The 24,258-nt window shown below is 38.6% G+C and overlaps 1 protein-coding gene across 1 annotated transcript in view; it reads right to left on the bottom strand.

Moving 5' to 3' along the window:
• The window catches only part of LOC100020088 (store-operated calcium entry regulator STIMATE), an 83,094-nt gene that overhangs the window by 23,007 nt on the left and 35,829 nt on the right, over positions 1–24,258 (bottom strand). The window contains exon 4 of the mRNA XM_016424576.2: positions 21,249–21,370. Coding sequence (XP_016280062.1) covers positions 21,249–21,370 — 122 coding nt within the window. The remainder of the gene's footprint in view (positions 1–21,248; positions 21,371–24,258) is intronic.

Genomic DNA, 24,258 nt, shown 5'->3' with positions numbered 1-24,258 from the left:
CTAATAGCTTGACAGGTCTGACAGCTATCAGCTTGTAATAAATGGGACCACAAATGGAGCAGAGGTAGAGAAAGAATTCTGAGGAATACTCACAGTAAGGAATTGGGAAGAAGATAGACAAGGAAGAGTTAGAAATGTAGGAGAAGAATCAGGAGAATGTGGTGTCTCTGAAACTGTCCTGAGTCCTCTTCTCTCCCTCTCTAGACCAGTGGTGAACCTATGGTACATGTGCCAAAGATGGGGCTCTCTGTGGGCACACATGCTCCCACCCCTCCAGAGTTCATTACTCAGGAGGAGCTGCTCCCATCCCCCTCTCTACTGTGCTTGATAACATTTTTTCACATCCCCCACCCTTCTGCCCAGCAGGAGTCCTTCCTTCCTCCCTAGTCTGGGGTGAGGTGGGTGGTTCACAGGCAGCAGAGCTGGAGGGGAGCAGAGCACATGGCTCACTCCCCTCCCCTTTCTATACTCATTGATGACATTCCTCACTTCACCCACCCCTCTGCCCAGCAGTCTAATTGTGGGAAGCAAACCCTCAAACCCCATCAAGCAAAGCTCTAAGGACATGGAAGGCACCTTCAGCAAAGCTGAAAGTCATAACACAGCTGAAGCTTGCCACATATCTCAACTTTTTACCCTGAGGCCTGTAGCCCCAAGCTCTCCCTCCCTCTCACCCTGCAAAATTACTGATGCTTTTCCTTGGGAATCTAAGACCCCCAGTGGGGTTGCTCTCTTTCTCCCCTAGGGGGAGTGAGGGGTGGGGGCACAGCACAACATCTCTAAAAAGTTTGCCATGACTGCTTTAGACTATTTCATCTGGTGATCTCATCAGAACTCCCATGGATTCAATGATTCTCAAATTTACTTGGCTAGGCCTAACCTCTAGCCTCACATCTCTCACTACTAGCTACCTATCAGGCATCTCAAAATGGATGCCCTATAGATATCTTAAGCTCAACATACCCTGAAATAAACTCATCTTTCCCCCCAAAACTCTCCACTTTTAAAAATTGCCCTGCTGCTGCTGAGGGCACCAACCTCCCCCCAGTCACCAAGGTGGAGAGTCTTTGTATCATCCTTGATTTCTCATTCTCTCATCTTTCATATCCAATCAACTGCCATATTCTCCCTTTCTTCTTGAATAACATCTCCAACAAATGTATCCTTCTTTCTTTTGATATGACTATATGCCTTGTGCAGGCCCTCATTACCTCATTCTAAGACAATGGCAAAAGCCTGTCAGTCAGTCTCCCAGGCTCTAGTATCTCCCCATTCCAGTCTATGCTCTACTTGGCTATCAAATTAATCTTCCTAAAGCCTAAGTCTGGCCATATCACAGTCACCTTCCCCCACTCAGAAACCCTTGTGGCTCCCTATTGCTTCCAAGATCAAATACTGAACTCTCTGTGTGGCTTTCAAAGCTCTCCACAACCTAGCTCCTTTCTATATATTAACCTATCTATTTCTTCCTTGTGCATAGCTGACTACATACCGTTTTCCCCATTAGACTATATGCAACTTGGCAGCAGGGATTGCCTTTTGCCTTCCTTTGTATACCCAGCACTGAGCATAATGCTCGGCACACAATAGGAATGTAATAAATACTAGCTGACTGATTGATAACAGTTGGAAAGGGTAGAAAGGTCAAGGGAAAGGTTTTTTAAGGAATGGGCAGAACTGAGAATGTTTGTAGATAGATGAGAAGGAACTAGTGGGGGGAAAAAGGGAATCAAGACAGATGAGAAGATTGCTGAAAACAAAGAATAGAATCCAGAGTACAGGTAGAGAGACTGACTTTAATGAGTGAAGAGGCTATCTCCTCTGAGATCAGAAAGAAGAAAAAGAAGGAGTGGAGAGGAGATGATGCTGAGATGTTTTATGGACTGAAGGAAAGCAAATAAAATTAAAACAAAAGCTAAAACCTAATGGCTGTGGAGTTCATTGAGAATGTCTTTGAGGAAGGTAGCAAGTCCACTGTTCTTTACCCTGGCAAGACCACATCTAGAAAACTTTTTTCTGTTTCTATTTTCTATTTCTGGTGCCCCATTTTTAAGACATTGACAAATTGGAGCATATCCAAAATGGTGAGGAGAATGGTTAAACAAACAAACAAACCAGCACTTAATTTTGGAAATTGTTAATATGGAGAATCTCTATTTCCATCCACCTTGACTCATTCCCACCATCTTTATAACTTGCACTGTCAAGAGAATCACATCACCTTTCTGGCTGGGTCCACTACAAATTCATGTTATTTATTGCATTACAAGTAGAAACTCACGGTTCAATGGCAAAACTCCTTTACTGACTCTATCCTATTCACATTTTTAAGGTATTAAATTATTTTATTTTCCCCCTAATTACATGTAAAAAGTTCTGTCTGTCTTGGAACCAATACTGTGTACTGGCTCCAAGGCAGAAGAGTGGAAAGGGCTAGGCAATGGGGGTTAAATCACTTGCCCAGGGTCACACAGCTAGGAAGTGTCTGAGGCTAAGGCCAGATTTGGACCTAGGACCTCCCATCTCTAGGCCTGGCTCTTAATCCACTGAGCTACCCAGGTGCCCCCAGATTTTTCATTTTTCAAAGAGTCTTAAATTCTCTCCATCCCCCCCAACCACCTCTCCCCCCTTGACATAGCAATCTTATATAGATTTTACATGTACAATTATATAAAACATTTTTCAATATTAATCTGTTTGTGGAAAAAATTGAAATAGAAAAAAAATTAAAATGAAAAAAGTGCTTTGGTCTGGATTCAGACTCTATTCTTTTTCTCTGGAAGTAGATGGCATTTTTTATCATGAGTCCTTTGAGAGAGTTTTGGATTGCTGAGGACAGCTGTTATTCACAGTTGTTCACTATAAAGTATTCCTATTACTGTTTTATGTTCTGTTCTGCTTATTTTACTCTGCTTCAGTTCAGTCTTTCCAGGTTTTTCTGAGCTCTTCTTGCTTGTCATTTCTTACAACACAATAGTATTCCATTAAAATCATATACTAAAACTTACTTAGCCATTCCCCAATTGATATGCATCCCCTCACTTTTCAAATCTTTGTCTTCCCAAAAGAGTTGCTTTAAATATTTTTGTACATATGGGCCCTTCTCTTTTTTAAAAATGTCTGTCTTTATGGGATACAAACCTAGTATTGCTGGGTTGAAAGATATATACTGTTTTATAGCCCTTTGGGCATAGGTCCAAATTGCTCTCCTGAATGACTGAATCAGTACACAACACCAACAATGTATTTGTGTCCCAGCTTTCCTATATCCTCTCCAAGTTTTGTCATTTTCCTTTCCTGTCATAATAGCCAATCTGATAGGTGTGGGGTAGTACCTCAGAGTTGTTTTAATTTGCATTTCTCTAATTAATAGTGATTTATAGCATTTTTTGCATGACTATATAGGGCTTTAATTACTTTTTTGAGAACTGCCTGGTCATATCCTTTGACCATTTATCAATTGGAGAAGGACTTGAATTCTTATATATACAATTCATTTCTTTGTGCATTTGAGAAATTAGACCTTTATTACAGACTTGTAAAAATTTGTTTGCACCATTATGATTATTGTATGTTACTTTCTACCCCATTTACTGTCATTTAATTTTTTACCTCCATCTTCCCCAATTTTCCCTCTTTTTTATCAGTGCCATCCTCTTCTTTTATCCCCTTCCCCTCCTATTTTTCTATAAGGTAAGATAGCTTTCTATATACAAGTGATTGTGTATGTCCTTCTTTCAATGAATCATTTATGATAAGAGTAGGGTTTCACATTCACATCCACTCCACTGTGAATGCTTTTTCATATACAATAATTTCCCCTATTCTATTTTTCCCTTCCCCTCCTCCCATTGTATTCCTTTTCCTCATGCCTTAATTTTGTTTTATTTGTGTTTATCATTTTACCATATTCACACCTTCACCCTTTGTCTAGGTATACTCCTTCTAGCTGCCCTAATAAGGACAAAGTTCTTTGGTGTTACAAGAACTATCTTCCCATGTAGGGATGTATACAGTTAACCTCATTGAATATCTTTTGATTTCTCTTTCCTGTTTATCTTTTTACAATTTTCTTGAGTCCTGTATCTGAGAGTCAAATTTTCTATTCAGTTTTAGCCTTTTCATTAGGAATGTTTGAAAGTCCTCTATTTCATTAAATATGCATTTTTATTCCTGAAGGATTTTGCTCAGTTTTGCTGGGTGATTCTTGAAGTCTTAGAACTTTTGCCCTCTGGAATATTATATTCCATGCCCTCTGATCCTTTAATATAGAGATTTTTAAATCTTGTGTTATCCTGATTGTGGTTCCATGACATCTGAACTGTTTCTTTTTGGTTGCTTACAATATTTTCTCCTTGACCTGGGAATTTTGGAATGTGGCTATAATATTCCAGGGAGTTATCCTTTTGGGAGCTCCTTCAGATGATAATTGGTAGATTTTTTTTTTCAATTTCTATTTTGTCCTCTGGTTCTATATAATATTAGAGCAGTTTTCCTTGGTGACTTCTTGAAAGATGATGCCCAAGCTCTTTTTTCGATCATGGCTTTTAGGTAGTTTAATAATTATTAAATTACCTCTCCTGGATTTATTTTCCTTTTGCTCATGAGATATTTCACATTTTTTCATTATTTGGACTTTGTTTTAAATTTTTCTTGATGTCTTATAGAATCATTCGCTTCTACTTGCCCTGTTCTAGTTTTTAAAGCATCATTTTCTTCAGTGACTTTTTGTGTCTCCTTTTCTATTTGATCAATTCTATTTTGTAAAGTTCTTTTCCTCAGTGAATTTCTGTACTGCCTTTTCCAAAGTGCCAATTCTGTCTTTCAAAAAGCTTTTCTCTTTAGTGCACTTTTTTATATCTTTTTTCCATTTGACTAATTCTGCTTTTAAAATAATAATTCTCTTCTTTGGATTTTTGTGCCTCTTTTGTCCATTGGCCTATCTAATTTTTAAGATATTAATTTCTTCAATATTTTTTGTGCCTCCTTTACCAAGCTGCTGACTTTTTTCCCCCCATGATTTCCCTGTTTCACCCTCATTTCTTTCCCAATTTTTCTTCTACCTTTCTTATTTGATTTTTTAAAATCCTTTTTGAGCTCCTCTATTAATTCTTTTGGGGATTGAGAGCAATTAATATTTTTCTTGGAGGCTTTGGATGTAGCAATATTGACTTTGTCGTCTTCTTAAAACAAAGTTTTTAAAAACTTTTAGTTAAAAAACTGTGCTCTATAACTGTGATGAAAGGAACACTGTTTCAAATTTCAGGTTCTTTATGCAACTGACTTCAGAGCTGGCTCTGAGAATCTATCTGCTTTCAGTTCTTCTGAGGTGGCATAGTAAGGAAAGATATGTTTAACTACTCTCTCGGCCTGTGTTCTGGTCTGTAACCCTAAGCACTTTTTAAGCGTTTGAAACTGTGACCAGGGTCCCCTACTCTTCTGTGATTGCAAGTGCTGGTGTAGGCCAAGAATGCCCCCCCGGACTACAAACTTGGTTTTGCATATGGGCAACGCAACAAGAGTTTTGTACCCAGAGTTCCAACAAAGGGACCTTTGTAATCTCCTTCTATGCAGTTGTCTGACCTCCTTTCCCCACCCCGACCATCTGTGGCTAAGAGCTCTGGAACTTTTGGCTGCTACTTCACTTGCACCCAAGGTCTGTTGCCTTGAAGGGATCTGCCAAGGCATACTACACTCTACCTCTATCCTGGTGCCCTAACTCCCTCATGCCAGCTTTCTAAGTTGTTTTGGGCTGAAAAATTATGTCACCTTGTCTTTTTGTGAGTCATGCTGCTTCAGAATCATTTTGAATTCATTGCTTTTTGGAGGATAATTTGGTAGTGATCAGATCTCCCTCCTATTCACTTTGGTAGTTATTACAATCTTTTTTCATCAAGACTTTAATGTTGTTTCCCCTTCCTACCGTTTAGTGGGCATCCTTGATTCTTACGTCATTGAGAAAATTCAAGATTGTCCATTAAAAACTCCCTTTATCTCTCCTATTCCATATTTCAAAATGCCTCTATATCTTTACCCATATTTTCCTCCTTTACTCTAATTTCTACAAAAGAGGTGGTCATTCTCTTTGCCAAGACCATACCCTCTACCTGTGCCCTCAACTCCTTCTCCTCCAACACTATGCCCCTTCATTTCCCCCTTTCATCTTCAGTTTCCCCCCCCCCCTTTTTTTTTAGATTTACCCTATCCTTAAGAAATCTTGAATCTGTCAACTTCTCAAAAAAAATCACTCTAAATCTTTTCTCCTTTTCAATACCAAACTCTCAGAATTGTTTACCCTTAATACCCCTACTTCCTGACCTCCGAGTCACTTATGGCTGCCTCTTCCCTCTTTTCCTTCACTTCCTTGAAACTGCTTTCTCTAAGGCTACATTTCAGAAGTCATTGGATATTACATGCAAAAAGTAGCTGTGAATAGTTGAGTGTTAATGTGGCAGGAGGTCTCCAACAGGATAAAGGAGTGTCCATTTATTCATGCTTCTTAGTTATTCCTGATTAGCCAGAAACACTGGAGGTCTGCCCACAAAGCACTGGAAGTCTGTCTACAGCACTGGTCTGCCCCAGTAGGGGTCACTTTTGTTTCTACTACCCCCATCCCCTTTTTGCGGGGGGGATGACTTTAGAGCACTGAAACAAGAGGCAGGAGTGAGGACAAAGAGCGCATATATTTGGTGTAAGCAGGTATTGGTTTACATCTTTTGTTTCAGCTATCCATGATAGGTCTTGGAACATATTCTTTGAGGATACAGGGGCCCTATTGTACTTCATTCAATAAATATTAAGTGCCTACTATGTGCCAATTTTGTGCTTGGCTCTGTGTTGCTTAACATTTTTATTAATGACTTTAATAATGGTATAGAAGCATGCTCATCAAATCTGCAAATGTTACAAGGTTAACAGTACTTGACTACCAGGATCCAAAAAGATTTTGACAGGCTAGGACACTGTGTTAAATCTCTTAAGACTGGGGACAGTTCCAGGTAAGCATGGCTGAAGAATAGACGCAGCTTGCTTCCTCTCCTCAGACCCAAAGACACAGACGACTACAAAAGACCCTCCCAAAATAAAAAAACAACCATCCTCAGAAGAACGGATAGACCCCACAACAAGGCAAAGCTCTGAAGGTAGGTGGGATTCCGGCACCTCCACGATATAAGGGAACGAAAACCTGACCCACCCTCCCCTCCCCCACCAAACAGCCGGAGCCAGAGCTAAAGTCAGCACTGGCCAGAATCAACAAATGAGGGAGGGGCACCCCAGGACTGAACAATGGGCAGCCCCAGGTCTGGGGACCTGAATAAGATAAGGTCCTTCTCCTGAGAGTACTAACGCCCAAAACCCCGGTAGGCAAGCAAGGGGAGCACAGATCTCAAGTGCCCAGAACTAGCACTCTGTAATCACAGAGTGCACGAAGGGATCCCCTGATGTGAGCAAGAGGCACCTACAGGTGAGCAAGGGGCACCTACAGGTCTTGGGAGTTAGCTAAGACCACCAAAGACTTTCACCTGAGAGCACTACCTCCCAAAACACCGGCAGGGGAGGGCAGTCCTTGGGCCTCCCCAGGAAGATAGCACAGCTGCAGAGAACCTAGAATTAGCCTGAGACTAAAGCCTTGACCATTAGACCCTTATACTGAGGGCAAGTACTACTCATTCAGATTTTTGACTGGAAAGGGGAGGAAGGAGGAGAAAAACAAACAAAACACATAGATGGCAAATTGTACCCAAGAACCCCAAAACCCCAACACCAAGAAAAGCAAGAAGAAGGGGGTGACTTTGGATACATTTTATGGAGGGAAAACACAAAAAACAGGAAATAGCAGAAGAGGAAGCACAAACAAATGCTCCAAAACCTTCCAAAAGAAATGGAAATTGTCCATAAGCTCTTGAAGAATTTAAATTGGAAGTTATCAAAAAGATGGAAGCCTTCTGGCAGGAAAAATGAGAAATAATGCAAAAGGAACTCAGCAATCAGAAGCACAAAAAAACACAACTACAGAAACAGCTTGAGGCCTCAAATAGCAGTATAGAACAAACGGAAAAGGAAAACCAGGCTTTAAAGGCCAGAATCAGGCAACTGGAAGACAATGGTCTTGCAAAAGAGCAAGAATCAATAAAGCAAAGCCAAAAGACTAAGAAATTAGAAGATAACATAAAATATCTCACTGAAAAGGTGACAGACCTGGAAAATAGAGGAAGGAGAGACAATCTGAGAATAATTGGCCTACCAGAAAAGCCAGAAATAAAGAGTAATCTCGACATCATCATACAAGATATCATCAAAGAAAACTGCCCAGAGATTCAAGAACAAGGGGGCAATACAGGCATTGAAAGAGTTCACAGAACACCCTCTACACTAAATCCCCAAAAGACAACTCCCAGGAATGTAATTGCCAAATTCCAAAGCTTTCAAGGAAAAGAAAAAATCTTACAAGAAGCCAGAAAAAGACAATTTAGATATGAAGGAATGCCAATCAAGGTCATACAAGACCTTGCAATTTCCACTCTGAACGACCATAAGACATGGAACATGATTTTCAGAAAGGCAAGAGAGCTGGGTCTTCAACCAAGAATCAGCTATCCATCAAAACTGACTATATACTTCCAGGGGAAAGTATGGGCATTCAACAAAATAGAAGATTTCCAAGTTTTTGTAAAGAGAAGTCCAGAGCTCTGTGGAAAGTTCGACATCCAAACGCCAAGAGCAAGGAAAACTTGAAAAGGTAAAATATGAAGGAAAGGGAAAAGAAGAAAAATGTTATCTTTTTCTTTTATTTAAACTCTCTTCTATAAGGACTACATTTATACCAAATTTTATATATATATATGTTAATATGTGGGGAAAATGTAATGTGTAACTCTCAAAAATTGTATGCATCATTAGAGTAGTTAGAAGAATCATGCATAGGGAATGATTGGGGCATTAAGATAATACGGAGAAAAGTGGAGTGAAAGAAAGAAAAAGGGAGGGGGTGAATCATTGGTGGTACTAAGATATACTTCAAGAAATAGAAAAAAAACTAAATAGAATAATCTTTCTCACACAAAGATACACATGGGAAGGGGAGGAGAAGGAATTTCCTACAGGGAGGAGAGGAAGAAAGTGCTAACTGGTATTACTTAAACCTTTCTCTTGGTGAAATCAACTCTGAGAGCTAAGAACATCTAGATCCATTGGGATCTTGAACTTTATCTTACCCAACAGGGTAAGAGAGAAGGGGAAATTAAGGAGGGGAGGGGGGAGGGAGTATAAAAAGGGAGAGAAGGAGAGGGGGAGGGGAAGGGAACAAAAAGGGAGGGGCTAGAAAGGGAAGCATATCAAGGGAGGGGACTAGGGGGACTAATCTAAAGTAAATCACTGGTTTAAAAGATTATAGCTAAAGAAGAAAGGTCAGAATTAGGGGAGGATATCAAAATGCCAGGGAATCCACAAGTGACAATCATAACTTTGAACGTGAATAGGATGAACTCACCCATAAAACATAGACGAATAGCAGAATGGATTAGAATCCAAAACCCTACCATATGTTGTCTTCAAGAAACACATATCAGATGGGTTGATACTCACAAGGTTAGAATTAAAGGATGTAGTAAGACCTTCTGGGCCTCAACTGATACAAAGAAGGCAGGAGTTGCAATCATGATATCTGACAAAGCCAAAGCAAAAATAGACCAGATCAAAAGGGATAGGGAAGGTAAATATATTCTGTTAAAAGGGAGTATAGACAATGAGGAATTATCACTAATCAACATGTATGCACCAAATGGTATAGCACCCAAATTTCTAATGGAGAAACTAGGAAAATTGAAGGAGGAAATAGACAGTAAAACCATATTAGTGGGAGACTTGAACCAACCACTATCAAATTTAGATAAATCAAACCAAAAAATAAATAAGAAAGAGGTAAAAGAGTTGAATGAAATCTTAGAAAAATTAGAGTTAATAGACATATGGAGAAAAATAAATAGGGACAAAAAGGAATGCACCTTATTCTCAGCACCATATGGCACATTCACAAAGATAGATCATACACTAGGTCACGGAAACATGGCATACAAATGCAGAAAAGCATAAATAATAAATGCAACCTTTTCAGATCATAAGGCAATAAAAATAATGATCAGCAAGGGGTACATGGAGAGCCAAATCAAAAATTAATTGGAAATTAAATAATATAATACTCCAAAAATGGTTAGTTAGAGAAGAAATCATAGAAACAATAATTTCATTGAGGAAAATGACAATGGTGAGACATCCTTTCAAACCTTATGGGATGCAGCCAAAGTAGTACTCAGAGGAAAATTCATATCCTTGAGTGCATATATTAACAAATTAGGGAGGGCAGAGATCAATGAATTGGAAATGCAAATCAAAAAACTTGAAAGCAAACAAATTAAAACCCCCCAGAAGAAAACCAAACTAGAGATCCTAAAAATTAAGGGACAAATTAATAAAATCGAAAATGATAGAACTATTAAACTAATAAATAAGACTAGAAGCTGGTACTTTGAAAGAACAGACAAAATAGACAAAGTACTGGTCAATCTAATTTAAAAAAGGAAAGAAGAAAGGCAAATTAACAGCATCAAAGATGAAAAGGGGAACCTCACCTCCAATGAAGAAGAAATTAAGGCAATCATTAAAAACTACTTTGCCCAACTATATGGCAATAAATATACCAACCTAGGTGATATAGATGAATATTTACAAAAATATAAATTGCCTAGACTAACAGAAGAAGAAATAGAATTCTTAAATAATCCCATATCAGAAAAAGAAATCCAACAGGCCATCAAAGAACTCCCTAAGAAAAAATCCCCAGGGCCTGATGGATTCACAAGTGAATTCTATCAAACTTTCACAGAACAGCTAATCCCAATACTATACAAACTATTTGACATAATAAGCAAAGAGGGAGTTCTACCAAATTCCTTTTATAACACAAACATGGTACTGATTCCAAAGCCAGGCAGGTCAAAAACGGAGAAAGAAAACTATAGACCAATCTCCCTAATAAATATAGATGCAAAAATCTTAAATAGGATACTAGCAAAAAGACTCCAGCAAGTGATCAGGAGGATCATTCACTATGATCAAGTAGGATTTATACCAGGGATGCAGGGTTGGTTCAACATTAGGAAAACCATCCACATAATTGACCATATCAACAAACAAACAGACAAAAAGCACATGATTATCTCAATAGATGCAGAAAAAGCCTTTGATAAAATACAACACCCATTCCTATTAAAAACACTAGAAAGCATAGGAATAGAAGGGTCATTCCTAAAAATAATAAACAGTGTATATATATATATATATATATATATATATAAATAAATAAAACCATCAACTAACATCATCTGTAATGGGGATAAACTAGATGCATTCCCAATAAGATCAGGAGTGAAATAAGGATGTCCATTATCACCTCTATTATTTAACATTGTACTAGAAACACTAGCAGTAGCAATTAGAGAAGAAAAAGAAATTGAAGGCATCAAAATAGGCAAGGAGGAGACCAAGCTATCGCTCTTTGTGGATGATATGATGATCTACTTAAGAAATCCTAGAGAATTAACCAAAAAACTAGTCGAAATAATCAACAACTTTAGCAAAGTTGTTGTTTACAAAATAAACCCACATAAGTCATCAGCATTTCTATATATTTCCAACACAGCTCAGCAGCAAGAATTAGAAAGAGAGAAGATGGCTGCTTAACAAGCCACAAAAGTTCAGACCTGGGAAGACCCTTCCTTACTGATTACAGACTGAATGCTCCTAGGACACTGAAATTCAAGCTGAGCAAGAGGACAGAGGTGGGGAACCCTCCTTCTGGACTCAAATCAAAAGGTACGCCACCCCAAAAGGCGGAACCTGAGAATACTTGGGTCTAAGGGGAAGGCAGAGGGAAGGTCCCAGGACTCCTCCCCCCCAACCCAGAGGGCTGAGCCCCCAGTGGCAGTGGGAACCTCTGAGGGGGCAAAAGTGCTGGTTTGGAGGGTCTACCTTGTGAGCAGCGGGGCACCGGGCACCGAGCGTCCAGCGTGGATAGCGGGGAGGAAGCCAGGGAGAGACCGGGCTATGGCTGGGTCCCTCCATCAGGCTCCAGTCTCACCATTGCCTCGGGGCACATCCAGACCAATCCAGTTGAACCTAATCCTATCCGGACTCCTCAGAGCTCAGGGAGGCAGGCAAAGGCACTGGGGAACCTTGCAGACAGCGGAGAAGCAGCTGGAGAGAACTGGAGAGAGCCTGCGTGGCTCAGCCTTCCAGGATTCTTCTGTCTCAGAGCACATACAGCCCAACACAGTTGAACTTAATCAATCAAAAACCTCCAGAGGACAGGGAAGCTAACATTCCTCCCCTAGAGACTGTACCAAGAGATCTGACAAAGCTCCAATAGGGGAGACTGACAGCCCCAAAACAAAAAAAAATGAGAGGAGCAAGAGCACAGACAAATACGGGGAGCAAAGAAGGGGTAAACCTGAGCAAACAACAGAAAAAGAAGAAAGAAATTACAATAGACACCTTCTGCACAGGTAATGAGCAAAGAGCGAAGGAAACAGAGGGGGAGGGATCAGCAAAGGTAAAATCAGAAATTCCAGCGAATTGGATACAGGCATTGGAAGAACTCAAAATGCAATTCAAAACACAATTAAGAGAGGCTGAAGACAATTGGGAAAAGAACTTAAAAACTAAAATAAGTCATCTGGAAACAGAGGCACTTGAACTAAAACAAGAAAATAGTGTCTTGAAAGCCAAAATCAACCAGCTGGAAAACGAGGCAAAGGAGATGAAAGATGAGGCAAAGCAGATGAAAGATGAGGTGAAGAAGATGAAAGATGACCTCCAAAGAATTAGAAAGAGAAATCCCATTCAAAATCACCTTAGACAAAATAAAATACTTAAGAATCTATCTCCCGAGACAAGCACAGGAACTATATGAACATAACTACAAAACACTCTCCACGCAAATAAAACTAGACTTGAGCAATTGGAAAAATATTAACTGTTCATGGGTAGGATGAGCCAATATAATAAAAATGACCATCCTACCCAAACTTATCTATCTATTTAGTGCTATACCCATTAAACTCCCCCAATTTTTTTTTTACTGACTTAGAAAAAAAACATCATAAAGTTCATTTGGAAGAACAAAAGGTCAAGGATATCCAGGGAAATAATGAAAAAAAATACAAAGGAGGGTGGGCCTTGCAGTCCCAGATCTCAAACTCTATTATAAAGCAGTGGTCATCAAAACAATTTGGCATTGGTTAAGAGACAGAAAGGAGGATCAGTGGAATAGACTTGGGGTAAGTGACCCCAGTAAGACAGTATATGACAAACCCAAAGATCCCAGCTTCTGGGACAAAAACCCACTATTTGACAAAAACTGCTGGGAAAACTGGAAAGCAGTGTGGGAGAGATTAGGTTTGGATCAACACCTCACACCCTACACCAAGATAAACTCAGAATAGGTGAATGACTTGAACATAAAGAAGGAAACTATAAATAAATTAGGTGATCACAGAATAATATATATGTTAGACCTGTGGGAAGGGAAAGACTTTAAAACCAAGCAAGAAATAGAAAGAGTCATTAAATGTAAAATAAACTATTTTGATTACATCAAGTTAAAAAGTTTTTGTACAAACAAAACCAATGCAACCAAATTGAGAAGGGAAGCAACAAATTGGGAAACAATTTTCATAACAATCCTCTGACAAAGGTCTAATTACTCAAATTTATAAAGAGCTAAATCAATTGTACAAAAAATCAAGCCATTCTCCAATTGATAAAGGGGCAAAGGACATGAACAGGCAGTTTTCAGCCAAAGAAATCAATACTATTAATAAGCACATGAAAAAGTACTCTAAATCTCTTATAATCAGAGAGATGCAAATCAAAACAACTCTGAGGTATCACCTCACACCTAGCAGATTGGCTAATATGACAGCAAAGGAAAGTAATGAATGCTGGAGGGGATGTGGCAAAATTGGGACATTAATTCATTGCTGGTGGAGTTGTGAATTGATCCAACCATTCTGAAGAGCAATTTGGAACTATGCCCAAAGGGTGATAAAAGAATGCCTGCCCTATGATCCAGCCATAGCACTGCTGGGCTTGTACCCCAAAGAGATAATAAGGAAAAAGATTTGTACAAGAATATTCATAGCTGCACTCTTTATGGTGGCCAAAAATTGGAAAATGAGGGGATGCCCTTCAATTGGGGAATAGCTGAACAAATTGTGGTATATGTTGGTGATGGAATACTATTGTGCTAAAAGGAATAATAAAGTGGAGGAATTCCATGGCAACTGGAACAACCTCCAGGAAGTGATGCAGAGTGAGAGGAGCAGAACCAGGAAAACATTGTACACAAAGACTGACACACTGTGGTACAAGAGAACGTAATGGACTTCTCCATTAGTGTCAATACAACATCCCTGACCATTTTGCAGGGATCCAGGAGAAAAAAACACTATCCACAAGCAAAGGACAAATGGTGGGAGTAAAAACACTGAAGATAAGCAACTGCTTGACTACAGGAGTGGAAGGGACATGAATGAGGAGAGACTCTAAATGAACACCCTAATACAAATACCAACAACATGGAAATGGGTTTGAAGCAAGGACACGTGTGATCGTGCGTTGGATAGGGGAGGGGAGGTGGGGGGGAGGATAAGAAAAGGATCTTTGTTTCCAAGGAATATTGTTTGAAAATGACCAAATAAAATAATGTTTAAATTGGGGGGGGGAGCAAACAAAGGAAAGACTGAGGCATTTATAATGTTTCTGGGTACAGACATTTATAATAGGCTTTGTATGTATCTATGCACCCTTGATAAGCAATTAACTGACTATTCAATATATAAAGAATAGCATATTAGACAATCGGTTATCAAGCCTCATATTAAACAATACAGTATGATACCATATTAGACAATGAGGTGGTGGGCAAAGATGCCAAGGACACAATCCAGTCCATTAAGAAGCTTAGGATCTTGATCAACTATAGAATATTAACTCTATAATATTTTCTCCATTCTAGGCAATGTTGGTTATCTCAAAAGAACTCTGAATTGTTTTTCTAAACAAATGAAGCAAAGAGAAAGAAAGAAGATGGGGAGAAGAGAGTATGTTTAACCAGATATATAGGGGACTCAAATTTATAAATTTAGAATATAATAGCTGATTTTTAAAATCACAGCAGAACTTCTTGTATTTGTATAAAAAATTTATTCCTGGGAATAAATTGTACTCAGAGTATACCATATATGGAAAAGTTTCAATTATTGAATGTTTTCATTCATTGAGGGAATTTTTTTTTAATTTCTGTAAACCAAAATAAGTTATGTGGAGTCAATTGTGGTAAATATGAGTGTCTCAGCTAAGTGATATATTTTGTTTTCTGGTTTTGATGGATCAAATCAAGAAGAATGTATTTCTGATCCATATTTTGAAAGTAATTTATCCTTTTTTTAAAAAAGTATTTATTTGTTAATAACATTTAAAATGTTAAGATACTCAGTTAATTCTCTCCCCCCATTAGGGAAGGTATTATCTGACAAAAAGATATGTGCAAATATATAAAACTATGTCTTACACCATGTACTGTGTACTAAGCACTGTGCTAAGTACACAGATACAAAGAAAAGTGAAAAGCAGTTCCTGCTTCCTCAAGGAATTCATAATCTATTGGCCAGTTTCTTCTAACGTGAGGATCCAGTTTTAATTGGGGAGGGGGCTTTCAAAAAATTTCCCTGGCTCTTGCTCCCACATGGGGGTACTCTGGAAACTGCAGAATCTAGTTTGTCTTATTTCCCACCCTGCATCAAAGACCATTAGTTCCAGAGCAAATGGAAAGCCAACAAGATACTAAATGGAGAAAAAGTTTTACTCACACAATAAAAAGTCTTTTGAAAAGGCTTATTTCTAAGCCCAAATACAATCAAGAAAATTCCCCCACTTCCCAGAAGGACTCATACCATTATTTTCACTTCCAGCATTACCCTGTATAATGTGGGTCATTAAGAACTGATCTTTCTCTATTCCAGTATACTGTATATGAAGATTAAAATATTTAGAAATATGAATATCTATAGATAAATAAAACTGAGGTACAACTATAAAAAAAAAAAGACTGGGGACAGCTAAGTGACTCAGTGTATTGAGAGCCAGGCCTAGAGAGAGGTCCGGGGGTTCAAATGTGTTCTCACACACTTCCTAGCTATGTGACCCTAGGCAAGCCACTTAACCCCCATTGCCCAGCCATTACCACTCTTCTACCTTGGAACTGATACATAGTATTGATTCTAAGATGGAAGGTAAGGGTTAAAAAAAAAATTTCTTCAGATCAAAAATCAACAGGGATAATGATAAAACCGTATGTACAAAAACCATCAATGTCACAAGTACAAGATGGCAAAGGCATGGTTATACAGCGGTTTGAAAAAGATCTAAGCACTTTAATGGACCCCCAAGCTCAAGAAGTCAGCATTATTAAGTAGCAGTCCTCCCAAAATCTAATAAGACTATAAACTACATTGAGAGGAATAGTTCCCAAGAATAAGGAAGTGAGAGTCCCCTCTATATTCTGCACTTGTTAGCCTTCATCTGGAATATTTTGTCTCGTTCTGGGCCCTACAGTTTAAGGGAGAAATTAATAAACTGGCTTGTGACTAGAGGAAAGCAATCAGAATAGTGAAGTTTATATCATGTAAGAAGAAATTAGGCATGTTCATAAAGCTTGAAAAAAAGATTTAAGGGGTTTGCTGTCCCAAGAATAAATGATTAATTTGCTTTCTTTAACCCCAAAGGGCAGAGCCAGAAGCAATGAAAAGTTACAAAGAGATAAATTTAGACTCAATATCAGGAAACACTTCCTAACAATTATAGTTATTCAAAAAATTACAGTTATTCAAAAATTGAATTTGCTACTGTGAGAAGTTGTAAGTAAACTGTTCTTGGAGGTCTTTAAGCAGAGACTGGATAACTATTACTTGTTGGGCAAATTATTAAGATAATTTTTTTTGTGTGTATGGGCTGGACTATGTGGATTTTGAGGTTTCTTCCAACTCTCAAATTCTGCAATTCACAAGTAAATTCAGTAGCATTTTCTCAGTTTTTAATACTGTTGACTAATGATTCCCTATGGAATACTCTTAGCTCCCATGATACTAGTTTCTTCTCTCTTAGCTTTCCTTCCTATCAGGCTACATTGCAGGATCATCATTTAACTCCTGCCCTTAACTGTGGATATCTCATAAGGATTTCTTCTCTATGCATAATTTTTTTTCTTGGTAATCTTGTGTGCTTCCCTGGGTCCAAGCATCAACACTCTATAGATGACCATTAAATTTATATATTCAGTTCTAATATTCTCTTGAACTCATCACAAATAATAACAACAAATAGCTTGCATATATATACATATATACACATATATATGTATATATGTATGTGTGTATATATATATATATATATATATATATATATATATATATATATATATATAGTTTTTTAAGGTTTGAAAAATTATTTACATTACCTCATTTGGTCCTCACAACCATCCTGTGAGATAGGTGCTCTAATTATCACCATTTTACAAATGATGAAACTGAGGCTAAAATAGGCCTTCCTTCCTAAGTCCAGCATTCCATCCAGCCCACTTAGCTGTCCTATGATCAGGTACCTATTTAACATCTCAAACATAAAATGTCAAAAACAGAATCTTGCCTTAGATCCAACTGCCTTCCAAATGTCCTTAGCTTCCCAATTGTTCTTCTTGATTATAGTTTCCTGTTTTTCCAACCCATCTTCCTCATGTACATGTATTTGTGCACATATGTGGTATAAATTTCCTATTAGTATAAAAGCTCCCTGGTGGGATGATTTTCTGTTTTGTCTTGATAACATTCACATCTACCATATGCCTGGCAAAGAGGAGGTCCTTAAATGACTTTCTGAACTGAAAAGGAGAAGACATGATCATTGTATACCAGTATGGGCAGTGTGATTATATGAACTAAATTTGTTCAACAGGGTTCCAGAAGGCAAAATAAAGAGAAATGGATAGAATTGAGGGGAAGTGGTTTATCTACTTCAATCTTCACATCTCTTTATAGCTGTTAAAGGGAAATTCATAAAGCACAGGCCTAACCATTACACTCTCCCGCTCAAAAAGCTCCAATGTCTCCCTAGTACCTCTAGGATCAAATACAAACTTTTCCATCCGACATTTGAAATTTTGCATAACTTGGCTTCAACTCAGTCTACTTTAAGTGCTCTGTCATCCAACTAAATTGTATTTCTTGCTGTTCCTCACAAATAATATTCCATCTACCACTCTTACACAGGCTGTCCCACATGCTTAGAATGTGCTCCCTTCTCACCTTTGTTTCTCAGAATCCCAAGAAATCCCTTCCTTCAGCGCTACCACTTCCTAGACCAGGCCTTTTCTCATTCTTCCAGACACTAGTGCTTTCTCCCAAGAAACTAACTTATATTTGTTGTGCATCGATTTTTTATATAAAGAAAGCTTGGCATAGAGAAGACCTGAATTTGAGTTCTGTTTCTGACACATACTTGGCTGTATGATCCTGGGTAAGAGATTTAACCTCTAAGCACGCCAGTGCAGTTTTAAGACCAAAAGATGCAGAAGAGTTGATGACTGATACCGATGGAGGAAATTTCTTCCTATAACAGTGAAATTGCAGATCTAAAACCTTTGTTATATACTTACATGTGTATAATATGTGTGCCTGTTATTTTCCTGGATAAAATATGAGTTGCTTGATGATTAATTGACTGCTCAATGTAAGGAAACACTTCCTAGCAATTAAAGATATCCAAAAAGGGGGGGGGGGGAGGGGCAGCTGGGTGGCTCAGTGGATTGAGAGCCAGGGCTAAAGACAGGAGATCCTAGGTTCAAATCTGGGCTCAGACACTTCCTAGCTGTGTGACCCTGGGCAAATCACTTGATCCCCATTGCCTAGCCCTTACCACTCTTCTGCCTTGGAGTCTTGGCTCCAAGACAGAAGGTAAGGGTTTAAAAAAAAAAAGATATCCAAAAGGGATGCTTCATGAGGTAAAAGATTCCCCCTTTTTAGGATTTAGACATAAATTGAACTAGATAACCTCTGAAGTCACTTCCTACCCTGAAGTTCTTCCTACCTTGAGATTCTATGAATTTGAGAAAACTCACATTGAAGACTGTTATTTTAATTTTATTCTTTTCTGACCTGTGAACCTTAAAAAATTCTCAGACCCTACTTCATAAGGTTAGGATTGTGAACCTTAAAAATTCCCCATTGGGACCATTCTCCATTTGGGCAGTGAAGGTACTTAGATCAGGAATGTGAGACCTCTACTCCACCCCTACTTAAGTCTGCCCTAGGGGAAGATAAAGTTGTAAACTCTTTCTCTGAACAATGAAAAGTACTTAAACCCATATTTATAGTGGGACAAAAGTTCTTAAGCTATGCCTATTTTAGGACTAATACAAAGGGGTACTAAGTACCTATAAAGGTCAGGCAACTTATGAACTTACAAGGAGCAAAGAGGTGAAAACTTAGAGATTCTAGTCTACTCAGGTGTGAATTACTCAAAAAGATTAGTCTATTCAGGTGTGAACTAAGAATGGTCTGTCCTTTGAAAAACATCTACTGTGATTGGTAGATATAAGGATTTAGGGGAGGTGACATAGGAGAAAATGTCCTTTAAATAGGAGCTCAGATTCATTCAGAGGGGCATTCAGATTCAGGATTGAGCTGGTGGAGGCAGCTGAGATGAAGCTGGCCTGGTGTCACTAGAATCCTTGCTTGGACAGATCTTGTGGTGAGTGATAAAAGACTGACTGATCTTTCTCTTAAGGCTTAGGCCTGGGTTGGCCAGGGCTGCCTGGGCTGCCCTATCCTTTTCTCATTATTTCCCTTTTTTCTCTCTTTCTTTAATTCCTCATTGTATTAATTAATTAAAATCTCTATAAAACCCAGTTGACTTGGGTATATTTCATAATTGGGAATATTTCCCTGGCGACCACCTTATATTTGATTTAAAAACAAGACACTGTCTTGAAAACATATTTCCTGTGGTCACAACTTACTCATCCACTCTTTTATCTACAACAATTTAGTTCTACCACTATTTTAATCACTACAGTTTATGACTTCAACTATTTTTATTACAGACCCATACCTTCTCAGAATCAATAGTAAGTATTGGATTCAAAGAAGAAGTGTGCTAAGGGCTAGGCAATTGGGATTAAATGACTTGTCAAGGATCACACAGCTTTACGTGGCTGAGGCTAGATTTGAACCCAGAGCCCCTCATCTCCTGGCCTGGTTCTCTATCCACTGAGTCACATTGATGCCCCCTGGGGCTATTATTAAAGATAGGAGTTAGGGATATAGCTAGGGGAAAGAGAAAAGAAAAATAGATCTGGAATAGATGCTATAGGAAATAACATTAAAAAAATAATGACAGCATAAAAAGATTGGCAAAAAAATGTGGAGAACCTGACAGAAATTTTGCAAGGTCCCTTCCCAGACTAAGTCTGTCATCCTATGATCCTTTACATCAGAACTCTGTAACAGTCAAGAGGATAGAGCAAAGCCAATCTTTTTGGGGGGTGATTCCCACTCTGATCTTGGACTCCTTAGCACTGTTCTAAGCTAACTTATCAGCCCCAGATCATCCAAACAGACAGTCAGAATTCAGTCATCTATTGATGCCACCCAAACCTGTCAAAAATTTGGACCTGAAAGACAACATAAATTATGGAGGAAATAGTGGAATGGGAATGGATCCTGCTTTAAATATATGACAATAGATATATTTCTTCATTTTTCTCTTCTTTCATTTGGCCCAAGACCCTTCCTGAGTCATAAACACTCTGTGGGGATCCAACAACCTTCTACGTTGCTAACACCAGGACATTTACAAATAGTAATTTGTAGCCCATATTCCTCAAACCTCCCCTACAAATGGCTGAGTTACCAACATTTTACAAAAGCTTCGTGTTGTTAGCTTGGAGATAAAAAAAAATCAAGCCAAGGATGATATGTATCATATGCTAAGCTATGCCCCATCAGTTTTTTCTCCCTTTCTCTAATATGCCATTTGCCCTTGCTAATCAACAAAAGGCTATGAATTGAGATCATTCAAGTTAACCTCCTTGCCCCATTACAGTAACAAAAAGGTTCTCTGTGTATTTTTTTTTTTACCATATTCGCCAAAGCGGAGGGACTCCCACTGTTGCCACTCCACCAGGACACTGACAGCTCGCACCCCTGCGTAGATTAGCAGCATCCCCAAGGTGGCATCAAGGAGGAAGTTGATAAGATACCTAAAGAAAAAGGTGTGCACAGGCATGGTCAGGAAAAACAGAAGTATCAGCTTCCCTAATCTCAGGCAAAGGGACCCTAATTTACACACTTCCTAAAAGTAATATTCCAGAGAACAGTGATGGTCAATTTAAATATACTGCTTTGAAGAAAAAGTGTATAATTAAAGCATCTCTGGGAGCTATTAAGTTTGGGATTCTTATCTGTAAGAAGATATATAATTTTCTTAAGGTACTACAAATACTCACTTTAAAAATAAACTAGCAGGCAGTTAGGGGACCCAATGAATTGAGATTGATGAGGTCCAGAGATGAGAGGTCCTGGGTTCAAATCTGACCCAAGACACTTCCTTTCTGTGCAACCCTGGGCAAGTACTGCTCTTCTGCCTTAAAACTAATACACAGGATTGATTATAAAACAGAAAGTAAGGGTTTAAAAAAATAACTCAACAGCTTTAGCAGTATGCCCAAACTAGTTCTCAACAAGTACTTTAAGAGGGGGTTATATTTTAAAAGGATTCTTCCTTTAAATATGCATACCCTGGAGAAATGAAGTCAGATTTAAACTAAGACCTCTCTCTAGGCCTGGCTCTCAATCCACTGTGCTACCTAGCTGTCCCCTAAAGGCTGCATTTTAGCAAGCCGAACTGTTTCCAGAACTATTGCCTTACAGGCCATTAAATCAATTTATATCTCTTAGATTGAATTAGACTGGGAGGAATGACAAAGAAAGGATAAAAATAATTTATAAAGCTGAAACTAAATGATTGCACCCAGCAAGGGATTATTCAATAGAAATTAAGAACTACCTAGATATGAGGATAGAAATTAATGGGGGAAAAAGGATTTGATTTATAAATATTAATTCAACATATATTTACTGAGCTATGTTTATGTACAAGATTTCACACTAGTTTTTTGGGAAGATGATGATGGGCACACAAAGCAAGATATGTCCATACTCCCTATCCTAAAGAGTAGGAGGGGAATATCACAGTAGAGATCAGCATCACATCTTTGGCTTCATCTTTTTCAGTCTGTTTCTGTCTGGTTGTCATTATACTGACCATGAGATTTAATTTTGTCTTTCTGAAACCTCAAGAAAACAATCTTCCTTTCCTAATCCCCTTGTCTAATGCTGCCATCTCCTGAGGTCCTTCCTAAAAGGAAGAAAAAAAGGCTATAATAGAAGGAAGTGCTCCATCTGCTGGAAACACCCTCATAAGGCAGAGAGATATTTATGGATCCATAGCTTTGGCTCCATTTATTTATTTTAAAAACCCTTACCTTCCATCTTAGAATCAATACTGTGTATTGGTTCTAAGGAAGAAGAGTGGTAAGGGCTAGGCAATGGGGGTTAAGTGACTTGCCCAGGGTCACACAGCTAGGAGTGTCTGAAGATTTCTCTCTAGGCCTGACTCTCAATCCACTGTGCTACCTAATTGTCCCCTGGAGGCTTCATTTTAATGGACAAGCAGAACTATTTCCACTAAAGAATAGCAGAAAGAGCACTGGCAGATCTAGGGTCTCCTACTAGCTCTGCCACTAAGTTGCTAAATGATTCAGCACCTATGACTTCATTCATAGGATCATAGATTTAAATATTGAATGGCCTTAAAGGCCTGGTCCAAATTCTTAATTTTACAGACAAAGAAACTGAGGCCCAAAGAAGCTGACTTGTCTAAGAGTAGTGAGCAGTAATGAGCAGAAAGTCCTTTGAGGTAGACGAACTAGCTTCAGGCCTGCTGGTGATATATATGATCAAGGGCAAATCTTTAAAATTTTAGTGTTCCAGGCAATGCTCTTTAGACAAGTTATGTAAGAGTTGCTGATGTGCATCTGTAGGGGTAGTGTCCATCCAGGAAATTCCCCAGATCAATAAGAACACATCTGGGCTCCTGTCCCTGACAAAAGAAAACCTCCATTCAATTCAATTCTGAGTTTTAAAGCACCTATGACATTTGAAGTACCAGTTGATTTCTGTGGTGTCCTAACAGATATAACACTGTGATTCTATGTATAAAAATGGCAACTTGAAAGCCCCACTCTGGGAAACTTGGCAATGCACATCTAAAACAAAGTAACAATACTATTCATGCTTTCTACTATGCAGTAGAGGCTTTTGACACTGGTGAAAAGTCATTCTACAAGGCAGAAGAAGTAAACAGGCTCCTCAAACTCATTCAGGCATAAGTTTTAAACTAGCTACAATCGCCCATCTCCAACAAGCATTTTGGAGCTGTCAGATTGCCTGGATTCTTCAGGTATCTGAAGAACAGGAAACCTCCTTAAGACTTGTTCAGTTATACAGTTGTGTCTAACACTTTGTGACATCGTGGACCAGAGTTATTTTCTTGGTAAGGATACTAAAGTGATTTGCCATTTCCTTGCCCAGAGGAGCCAATGGATGCTTTTTGTTAGGCAATCAAGGTTAAGTGACTTGCCCAGAATCACACAGCTATGAAGTGTCTGAGGCCATATTTAAACTCAAGTATTCCTAAATCCAGGCCCAGTGCTCTTAACCACTGAGCCACAGCTTCTTCTATTCCTTAAGATTAGATGATCTCAAAGATCTTTCTAGCCCTAAAAGGACTAGACTTATGGTTTGATTATTTCCAGGCTGAAATTCCTAAACCCATGGAGCTTTAAGTCTTCCTCATCCTGCCCAGTATTAATTTCAACAAAGAAAGCAACCTACTCAGTTTGTTCTATTCCATATCAATTCCATCACAGGATAGAGGTTAACAAGGAACACAATCAATAAACAGACTTTTATTCAATGTCTCCTTTGTGTCAGGCACTTTGCTTGGCACTAGGAATTGTAAAATTGAAAATCTGCTGCCCTAAAAAAGAACTACATTTCCCTGGGAGCCCACTGACTTCCTGTCATT

Source organism: Monodelphis domestica, chromosome 7, assembly GCF_027887165.1.
Source record: "Monodelphis domestica isolate mMonDom1 chromosome 7, mMonDom1.pri, whole genome shotgun sequence".
Classification (NCBI taxonomy): Eukaryota; Metazoa; Chordata; class Mammalia; order Didelphimorphia; family Didelphidae; genus Monodelphis; species Monodelphis domestica.
Note: the sequence above shows the minus strand (reverse complement) of the source record. Positions and strands in the feature narration are given on the sequence as shown.